This window comes from Pygoscelis adeliae, unplaced genomic scaffold (assembly GCF_000699105.1).
Source record: "Pygoscelis adeliae isolate BGI_AS28 unplaced genomic scaffold, ASM69910v1 Scaffold89, whole genome shotgun sequence".
NCBI lineage: Eukaryota > Metazoa > Chordata > Aves > Sphenisciformes > Spheniscidae > Pygoscelis > Pygoscelis adeliae.
Window position 1 is genome coordinate 315572 of NW_008825559.1, and position 10907 is coordinate 326478.

General features: G+C 45.1%; 1 protein-coding gene across 1 annotated transcript in view; it reads right to left on the bottom strand.

The window, feature by feature from the left end:
* Nucleotides 1-10907, bottom strand: part of LOC103923910 (putative Polycomb group protein ASXL2) — a 35227-nt gene that overhangs the window by 334 nt on the left and 23986 nt on the right. The window contains exon 3 of the mRNA XM_009332348.1: nt 7329-7447. Coding sequence (XP_009330623.1) covers nt 7329-7447 — 119 coding nt within the window. The remainder of the gene's footprint in view (nt 1-7328; nt 7448-10907) is intronic.

The following is a 10907-nucleotide window of genomic DNA, read 5'->3' on the forward strand; positions in this document are numbered from 1 at the left end:
AGCAGCCTCCTGGCGCCAAGCTCTGCTTCGAAAGCCTCCAGCTCTGCCATTAACACGGGAGCCTTGGCTCTGCCCACACCTCCCCTTCCGTAGTCATACCCTGGAAGGGAAAACAGCGCCATAAATTTGTAGGGTTTTTTGGAAGGTTAGTGTATCTTTGCTTTTTTTAAAGACATTTTTTGCAAAGAAGTCTCTTTTGTTTATGTCCTTCATTATGTATTTCTAAAATCCCTCATGGAACACACGGACTGACACAGACCCGTAACATCTAACAAGAGTCTCATACCAGTCAGGATACCGTTTATTCAAAATGAACATGAGACATCTGAAGGTATTTATTTATTCAAGTGCACCAAACATGCCTAATTCTTTCAGCTTTTGTGCTTTCATTTTAAATCTCTGAAGAAAACCTATGTTGCAGTGAAAAAAAAGAAAACAAACAAAAAAAAAAACCAAAAACAAAAAAGATTGAGAAGACATTCCTACTGCTTCTTCTGGAGCACTTTTGCTTTTGGAAAGGTGCTCATCAGACATGCTTCAAAGTACTGGAGCTTAACGGACACGCGCGTGGCAGCAAGTCTAAACTATCTAGCTTGGAAAAAAACCAACAAACTGCTATCTTCTTGGATACCAAAATGATATGCTCATCGGTGAGAAGCACTGCAGGAGTCCCCGGGGATCTCTAAAGCACTTGGGAGCCTCCCAGCGAGTGGGGTGGCAGAGGTGGCACCCAGGGACAGTCAAAGCAGCACAGCACCGCTGCTCTCCAGCCTCACTGCCACGGCCGACGGAGCAAGACGAGAAAGAGGAAAGGGAGAATAATAGAGAAAGGAAATATGTGCTGCAAAACAGAAACTCAAGAAATGGCTAGCACAGAAAAAAGCCCTTGGGGAAAGCCCCCGGTGCGGTCGCTCCCTTCCTACAGTGAATCACTGACACAGCAGCATCAACAGGCACTGAACAGGGCAAATTTGCCGGTGTGGGTGAATCTGCCCCTGTGCAGGGGGATAACGCACGGCCACACTGCACAAGCCCATCTTCTTTTGCCATAAGAGGGAGCTTATCAGGAAAGAAAGTACCAACAGCACACGTTTCTCGAACCAAGCTAACCTCCGTGGCTTCGGGGGGCACTGCCAGCCATGCTGGATGCACCGGGCCCTCCTGCCTGCACCTCTGCTCCCCCCCACGGACCCTCCTGCCCGCTGGAGCAGGCTCACCCCAGTCCAGCTGGGCTCCGACCCACAACAGGAGGAGGGGTGCCTGAACTGGCAGGATTGGACCTTTTCTTGGTGAAATTCAGCTAATATGCCAAGCCAAAATCCAAGCTCTGCATGTGTGTAGTGCAAAAACAGCCATCCACAGGTTAAGAGAAACAAGAGGCTGTATTTTACATGAGAGCAGCTCATTTCTTTGCATAGATCCTAGCTAAATGTATGTCCGTATTTCTATCCTCCCCACCACAAAGCAACATCTCAGTATTCTCACACATCTGAAGGTCACGCCAGAATCCAGGAGCACAGATTTCAGGACAGCGTATCATCATTGTCCTACAACACTGCATAAAAGCAAAAGGTTGCTCACCTCCTCTCATAATATAACAGTACAATGTACTTATAACTTCAGTCTTACCCAAATTGCTTAAAAAAATCCAACCCGCCCCATCAAAACCTTTTAAAGAGCAAAGCACCGGGTAACTTATTTATGCCTTTGAATGTTCTTTTGTGTAATACAGGCCAGAAAATTTCATTCTTGCATGAAGCTTCTGATTTCTAGCTCAACTAAGTAGTTTTGGGTTTTTTTTACTTCTTTAAATAAAGAAAACACTTCTATCTACAAGGAAATTTCTAAAAAACTTCATGAGGTGTCACAGCAATACTCAACTTCATAAAAAGGAGAACCACATTGAAACACAGAAAGAAGTTAAAAAGAAATTAAAAGGAGCATCTGAAAGGGTAAAACATGTGCCAGTGGCAAAGACATCATTTAAATAAACCATAACAGATTCCTAGAGAAAGCGGTTATCACGTATCAAATACGACTCAAGAGTTAGAAATAAACTTGTCTGGTTTAGGAACAGAGCAAAGGAGACTACTTTAGGTCTTGCAGATCTTTAAATCCTGCAGATTAATAACCTATTCAATTTAACAGGAGGTAGAACCAGCTAGGCTTCCCCGCGGCGGTGGGTACCGGTGGGGTGTCCAAGGAAGCGCGCTACCACCCACGCCATCCAACACAGGCGATCCGCGATGAGACACAGTTCGCAGGCATAAGAAGTTATTCTGCATAACGAAAGATTAAACCCGATTGCAAAGAACCGCAAAAGGACCTCACGAGACCACGTGAAGGGGCACTAAAACAGCAGATACAGCTCAGTGAAGATAAAAGGCAACGTAATGACCAAAGGGAAGAACAACTCTGAATTAGCTATTGCTGCTCAGGAAAAGGATCCCAGAGTTACCACAGATGAAAACACCAACTCAGTGCTCATCAACAGCCAAAAAAAGCGAAGACTTACGATGGAAAGGAATAAGCAAAAAATTGTCAAGAGTTGATAGAAGATAAAGTAAAAGAGAGGACAGACATCATTCTGTGTGTTCACAGAACACGCGTCTTTTGAAGCGTATGGGCATTTCCACCCACCGATCTCAAAAAAGACACAGTATAACTGAAAAAGATTCAGAAAATGAAATAAGGATAACCAAGATCGTCTGTGAGTCCTGGCTCTGTCGTCCCAAAGCCTTGCACCAGTTCTCCTGCTACATCGCCTTGTTTCCAAATGCCGTGGGAGCTGCTGCACCCGAGTGCTGAGCGCTGCTGGCAGGTGCATAGAGGCTGTATTGCTCTGGAACGAGTCTCCATGAATTGTTTTCTTTAGAAAAACATCCCTGTTTTCAACACAGTCACGACTGCGGCTTTTAAAAGCCATTCATACAGCTTCAATAAGAGAAGTGTCACGGCTAGTAATGAAGTCAGGTTTGCTCTAAGATGTGAGGCGCATCCTGCTCTGCTACCTGCCAACCAGAATATTTATTTTATTGTCATCTTCTAGATAGTCTTGGTAGCCCCCAAGAAAATAAAAAAGAAAAATCAACGTAATGCCGAAAAGAAAAGCAACATGGTATACAGTACAATACATACTAACACGTCTTACTGTCCATCATATTTTTCTTGTTCAGGATGGCCTCTACCACTTCGTATTTAAAAGAAAGCACTTTCTTTTAATATGGAAAAGCAAGGAAAGTTGACTGCAAAGAAAAGAGGTTTCATCTCAGCTCTAATAATCAGCATTCAAATAAATCCTGTGTTCCTTCCCTCTTGGTCACCCTAGCTCATTACTCCTAAGACAAGTAACAGAAATGCTGAGCGCATCACTTAAGCTACGTCAAGGAGGAGTAAGTCATTAGACACCTCTCATCCTGCACCTTCCAAAGGGTGCGAACACAGCCTCTTGTCTGGAGAAGGCAGCGTGGAGCAGGACACGCAGTTACAGTACATTAGTACCTTAAGAAAAATTTTAGTTTTACTAGGGAATGGTCAGTGCAAAGCAACTCATGGTTGATTTATGTTCTAAAGCATGAAATTCATGTTTGTCATCTTTGGCAACCGATGTCTGAGACCTAAATACATCCAGAAACATTGCTTTACCTTCCCAGTGCAACATGGAGAAGTATATTTTAACCACCCGTTTCTTGATCCTATTGTGACCCAAGACAGACGAAGGTGGATGCCGAGCTGTACTGCAGCGGACGACCTCTCACAAAGTGAGGGTAATGTCCTTCTGCTCGCCGGCAACAACCCCACAGCACTGAGCACAACCGCTTGGTTTATTTGTTAACGATATATTCTGACTTTCACCATACAAGAACCATCTGATGACGTGCTCTGATGTACTGCGTACCCCTGCTTTTGACCCGTTCCCCAGTATAAAGGTACATTGTGCCAGGGGAGGTTTAGATTGGACATGAGGAAAAATTTCTTTACTGAAAGAGTGGTTAAACCTTGGACCAGGCTGCCCAGGGAAGTGGTGGAGTCACCATCCCTGGAGGTATTTCAAAGACGTGTAGATGAGGCGCTTAGGGACATGGTTTAGTGGGCGTGGGGGTGTTGGGTCGATGGTTGGACTTGATGATCTTAGAGGTCTCTTCCAATTTTAATGATTCTATGATTTCGCTTTGGCAGAACTCCCTTCCCACCTGTCCTTGACATTTCAGTATTTCAGAGCGAATAGAGCCTGCAGCTCTGTGCGTCCCAAGGGTGATTTATTTCTCTTTATGCCTTGCCCTGACAGCTGAAACGTGGCACTCCAGCAGGTAGCGAGATGAGCAGTCCTATCCTCTGCTTGTGTACAACCAGGCTGCTAAAAACCCATCTCATAACTCACTACCAGCTCACCTCTGCCAGCAGCAGCAAAGGTGAAAGCTATAGGGGACAGGAGAGTTTAGTGCCTGGGAGGGTAACACAAGAAGGTACTGTTATGTACCCTGGCATCTGGCTGTCTCAAAGATCCACCACAGCTACTCGCTCTTGTGTAACTGTAAGAAACGAAGCACGGAGGCAATAAAAATGCCCGGTGAGGCGGAGCAGCTCTGCTTGCGTTCACCACAGACCCCGCAGTGCTGACGTATAGGACGCACTTCCCAGGCAGCAGTCGGTGGCACGCACAGACTGGGAAAGATTTGCCTGTAGACGCAGTATACTGCCAGCCAGCTTGTGGGATTTAATCAGAGTTGTAAATACAGAAAGGACGTGCTTCAGTTGTCACTCCTGTCGTACCCTGCCAGTACGGGTGAAATCCAGGCAGGCTGAAGGCTCCACTGAACCCCTCTTAGTCCAGAAGCAGCTCCATACATCTGCAGCTCCAAAAATTCATTGTCCAGAAATGCCATCCCTGCTTCAGCAAACAAGCACGTTGTTTTTCACAAGTTTCTTAAAGAGAAGCTTAAGGAGAAAGCCGTTTCCCTGCACAACCTGGCAATGCCTTGGTGTGACACTAAGCGGTACGTTCATTAATAACTACGAGTTGCTCACACAAAGGAACACAGTCCTCGAGGGAGGGCATTTGAACGGAAGGAAAACACTCAGTAACACTGCTGACCAGAATTACTTTTCTACTTTACCAAGCATTTCTAATTTACTAATCACTGGAAGTTCATGACTTCCAGTGCATTAAAACCTATGAAAATATGACCTTTATGCTAAAGGTCAAAATGCCACTGCTAAGAAAAATCATCATGTTCAGAATGCTAAGAGGAGCAAAATTCCTTTTTTGTATTTATACTGAAACCACTATCTTCACATTATCTGCTTCTGAGTTTTGGGTACCTTTTGCCAGCCATTTCAGGGTAAGATTTCCCTTCCTTCTCACTTGGGTTCCTAAACCACACACCCTCCTGCCTTTTCAGCCATTTGGTAACGTAGCATATAAAACTTTTATATAAAATGCATACATATATGTCTACATAAAGATCTCACTAAGAGATACATGTTTTATAAGTGCCCTTGCAGGTTTTTACATAATATCGTAACATCGGAGGTGTAGGCAAAATAGCTGAAAAAAACCCCTTACTGACCAAGTATTTTGAGAGGATTTGTTAGAAATGAAAATATTTTGGCCAGACTTTCTATAGCTTTCCTTTCAAAGGATGAATTTGCAGTCAGGTTTTACTTCTAAGCGTTTTTATCAATCTGCTCTTTCACAGTGCTTTAAATGCTTAAAATTCTACATAATACTTCTACTTTTGTGATTTGCATTGTGACTCCAGGAAAAGCTCCAGGCAGGGTCTGGTCCACCTGAGCCTCACGCACCGTACAGTAAGAGCACGTTCTCACTCAACAACTCCCCGCCGTAAACCTTCCCACCGATGGAAGGGTTTCAGCAGACCCCACCGGTTATTGCAAATCTTTAACCACTTTAGAAAACCTCTCACGTGCTTCCACTCAGGTATCCTATTGCATTGGAAAGAAGTTTTGAATAATGTTTCATTTCAGCCAAGAAATTCTGTGCATGACTGAGGAGAAAGGGAAAAAGGAAAGGATCGGATTGAAGGGTGAAGTTACAGCATCAGCAGCTGCACCAACAGCTCTCCAGGAATATCCAGAGAGCTTCAGCCTGCTACCTCTGCCTAAAGGCAAGACTTCACACTTCTTCACAAAGCTGTGAGTTATGAAACATACTTATTTTTAACAGAGAGAACAACAACACTATAGTGAATAGACTCTCCCCAACTCAGAGAACAATGTATGTATGTCGCATCCTCACATTTTATTACAGCTTTTTTTTTTTTACTATTTCAGCTCGTAGCATCTAAGCAGACAAGCAGATATCTGAGCAGAATTTTGAAGGAGGAAAGAATTCAGACAACATTGGTCAAATGAATGGGTGCTGAAACTAGAGGCGGGCAAGATGGGAACTTCAGTTTATTACTAATACAGGATGTAAATATTACAATGCATTGTACAATATAATTGGCTGAGAGGTGCTGATTTCCGCTGTTCCTGAAGACAGCATGATATGGCAGTATCTGACAAGACACATTGCCTCCTCAGAGTGGCAAAGACATCAGGATTCAAAACAGAGTGAAATCCACCATTTCCTCCGCCTGGTACTCTTGCACTACTTCTGTAGAAAATCCAGAATCTAGATATCCTCGAAACATCGCTGAAACATCCAACTTCAGCAACCGCCCAGACACAGCAGTGGAGCAACAACCAGCACTTTACTGGATTAGCTAAGGTTGTAAATGATTTAATGTTCAACAGTATTCAATAACTAAATACTGCCTGGTTTATGAGGGAAAGGAGTCCAAAACAGGACAGAAGAAAAGAGCGCAGTGGCTGAAGCCCAAGCCCTAAGGGACCCGTCAGGTCACATAACAGGCTTTAACCTCAGAGATTCTGTGCTCATTCTTAGTCAGTGTTGTATCCAAAAGCATCAAAAGAGGCCAGAAATAAAAGGTGCAATCTTCTTGGGAAAGCTCGGGGATGGCAGAGAAAACCTAGAAGAAATAGATTCACTGTTCCCGGGTGTGAAGCACAGTGTGCTGGTCTGTGACTTGTGTCAAGGCCTTAAATACAGACACTTAATTACAGGTACCTTCTCCCCTTCGGTTCCTGCAACAGTAAATCAGCACTGGCGTCACCAGTTCAATCCATGAGCACAAATAGTAAAGGCAGATTTTATAAAGATCTGTCTTTATAAGGCAACAGATGCGATGGGTAAAAACCTCCAAGTCCTTCACACACACAGACCATGTTAAAACCATCACTCCTGAAAAGGAAAATTACCTTTCCTTTTCCATCTGCTTTTCTTCCCATCTTTGTTACTGCACCTGTCGCTGCTGCTGCTGCTGCTGCTGCTGCTGTTCTCAGAGCTCTGAGAGTCGGACTGGGCATCGCTGCTCTCCTCTGAGCCATCAGAGAGCTCCTTCAACCCGTCTGGAACATCCTTCTGCAAATGGAAGAAACAGGTACAGTCACACACCCCGCAATAAACTCTCCCAATTAACAAAATTCTTAAAAGTAGCAGTTTTCTTCATTTACCAAGCACTGATTGTGGATTTTTTTTTATGCTTCAGAGCAATGTCAGAACTGCTTAGCCACTGGCCTCAAACACGCACACTGCCTTCTGCGAGTCCACATAAAATCCTTAACACAGTGCCCAGCTGGCACGTCTTTTACACCGCCCTCATCATCGCTTCACAGGTATGCTCTTCCTTAACTTCTTCTCCATCCCTAATCACTAACTCCAATACACTCCCACTTTACGAGAAACCCAGTCAATTTTTGAACTTCATGATAGAAGAAAAACAGTTTGACGGTTCAGTGTCCCACGGTCCCAGGTAATGTTCTTTTTCCAACCAGGTCCACAGCAGCCCCTGGCCTGCCGGCACAGGTCCTTGCAAAAATGGACCTGGCAGGTGTTTCTGTGCAGTGAAACGTCTGCGCTGCCAAAGGCTGCAGCGGTGGGTTCACGTGCATTCATCTACGTGGTTTTAGGCTGGTAACAGCCAGCAGAGAACCAGCAGCGGTTTTCACCCTGTCCACACCTAAACCCAGACTGCCCTCTAGTGATTATCCCGCCGGATTCAGATTTTAACCTACGTTGCAGATTAATGCTAGTTAGTGTCAACAAACCGTTTTCCGCTGATGAGATCTTCAGTTGTGGTCGTTAATGTCACCACTGTCCAACCACCCAAAACCGCTCTGGACACCTTGCAGAGGCACTGAGCCAAGAAGGGCAGGACAGCGGCTGGAGGCACCAGCTCGTCCCCACCTGACACTGGCCATCCCCATCCCCGCTCCTCCGCTTCTGGCCCATCACCTCGGCCGAGTCATACGACACACCTGAAATTATGCTGTCGTCCTGAAGTCCTCATTAGTAATGTAACTGAAACTTTAAATGTTTACTGTACAAGGCAAACAGGACAATGGTCGCAACAGCTGGACAAACAAATAGGGCTGTGTGCATCAGATGGCAAAAAATCCTTCTGTTGATGCCCACTGGAAAGAGTAAATCAAAACACGTCTCCCTTTAACTGGAGACAATTGATTTCTTATCCTTTCTCTGAAATTAGAGCTATAACTAATTTCCACATGTAAGGCCAAATAGTACTTAAGACAACACAAGTGTTATCAATTCAATTAATTCCAGATTTCTTCCATCAGCGAGGTGAACTAATAGGTTCAGATATTCAATTGTATTTTCATCCTCCACTTCAGAAATAAAGTTTTTAACTGCACATTAAAAGTTACTTGTAAACCACAGCGGAAGAGAAGATATCACCAAAAGCAGGGAAAAAATATCTTTCTATCTGTATCAAGTGTCACCGAAGCTGACAATGATTAAACTTGCATATCCCTAATGCTGGCACTCCCTTCATTAAACCTCCTTTATAGCTTAACCTTTGGAAAGATAATTTAGTCCCCTGAGACGCAGTAATCACACATTTATCTATTTCAGTTTTTTCAAGATGTCTCTTTCTAAGTCTTCTGCTGAGAGAAGATGAAGCCTCGGCGTGGGGTGCCTTCACCTCCTGCCAGGTAAGGAGGAACACACGAGCAGCTGGAACGCCTGGACTTCTTGGCTTTTCCTGACTTGGCATTTCTGGTGGGAGGGGGTAAAGATGACGGAGCCAGACTCTTCTCAGTGGTGCCCAGAGAAAGGGAGACAGGCAACAGGCACAAACTGAAACACATAAATTCCACTTCCACGCAAGTAAAAACTTCTCTACTGAAAGAACGAGGAAGCACTGGAGCAGGTTCCCAGAGAAGCTGGGGAGTCTCCATCCTTGTAGGCGTTCAAGACTAGATCATGACTGGCCACGGTCCTGAGCTGCCTGCTCTAGTTGATCCTGCATTAAATGGTGGGTTGGACTAGACAATCTCCAGAGATCCCTTCCCACTACCACCATCCTGCAATTCTAACCTCCCCTCGCTTCCGCAGACAGCAGCCCCGTTAGCCCACAAAGCCCATACAATGTCAACGGCTTTCCTTCCAGCTGGGCCTCTTCCTACCAGTGAAAGGTTTTCATCAGTATCTTCTGATGCGGTGTCCACCGCCTGCACTGTGGATCCTGCGTTCTCTCGAAACTTCCATGCAAGATGTCAGTATAAGATCTCCATTACCATCAACTCCTGCATGCACCTGCAGCTCACCCTATTGCAAGTTCTGCTTTCGAAGCAGAAGTGAACTCTCAACTGCAGAACCATCTTCTCTAGACTATACTTGTTCTTCTTTCAATAAGTGAACGTATTCCTTTTAATCAAATAAAATTTGGTCTCTTAGCTATCAGTCCTATAAATGCATCTGGTAAGATGGCGTGCACTGGTTCTACTATCTGTGGCAAAAGTTGAACTAGTCAGACTTCTCCAAATACCATGTTAAAAATATTCCTCCAGACTGGAATCTTTCAGGCTGCTGGCAAACAGCAAATGCCCCACATAGCGTGGAAAAAATCAAAGGTAAATGCGTAAGAGCAGAACTACAACACGATCATCCGAACAGGGACAGACGCTATTTTGTATTCAACGTTAGCAATGAATTTGGGACCAACAAACCTGAAGAAGGCAGGCAGAAACACAACCGAAAATCGTCAAGCATAAAACCACCGTTGGGGTGAGAGGTCTACGTGAAGGTCAATGAACCGACGTACCGGACTTCCAAATAACACGCCTTGCAACAACTCGGCACGGCTGGTGGTTGCTGGGATAAAGGCAAACCTCAGCGCAAGCAGGGGCCGCGTGGTTGCTGCCGTGCCATGGGACGGGGAGCTCACGTGCTGCACCGAGAGCAAGCGCGGCTGAAGGAGGGGGGCCAGGGAGCATCCGCAGCCGCTCAGCGTCCCTCCTCGGGCAAAGACACCCCCAGCATTCCCACCTTGATGGCAGTGATGCAGAGGAATCCAAGAGATAAACAAGGACATCCAGAAGTGAAAAAAGAATGAGACAAATATACACATGAGTGCGTGCCTTGCACATCGGTCTTGTTTAGATTTTTCTATTTTACTTTTTACGTCTTTGATCTTTTCTCTCTCAACCTCCTGCCAAAATGACTCCAGTTTCTCAGTGCCAGCATATCAATTTTCAGTCTAAATCCTACAAGCGTCCATGGAAGGTGAGAGCATCAGCTTCACTAACGTTATCCAGTCATGGGTCTTTTCAATGCAAAGTACAGGGGGAAGCAATAAATAAAAATAAACAGAGACACAAACTGGATAAGCGGCAGGTACCAGAGACAACACCAAAGACCAAGAGGCTCCAGTCACTAACTGATGGGCCACCAGGACCCTCCAGATAGCTCCAAAGAGGGCCAACATGAACTTTGTAAGTAATACGATGGGGAAACAAGAGGAAAATGAGGATTTGGGATTTTGGGGGGGGGGGCGGGGACGACAGGGGGAGCTGAGGGA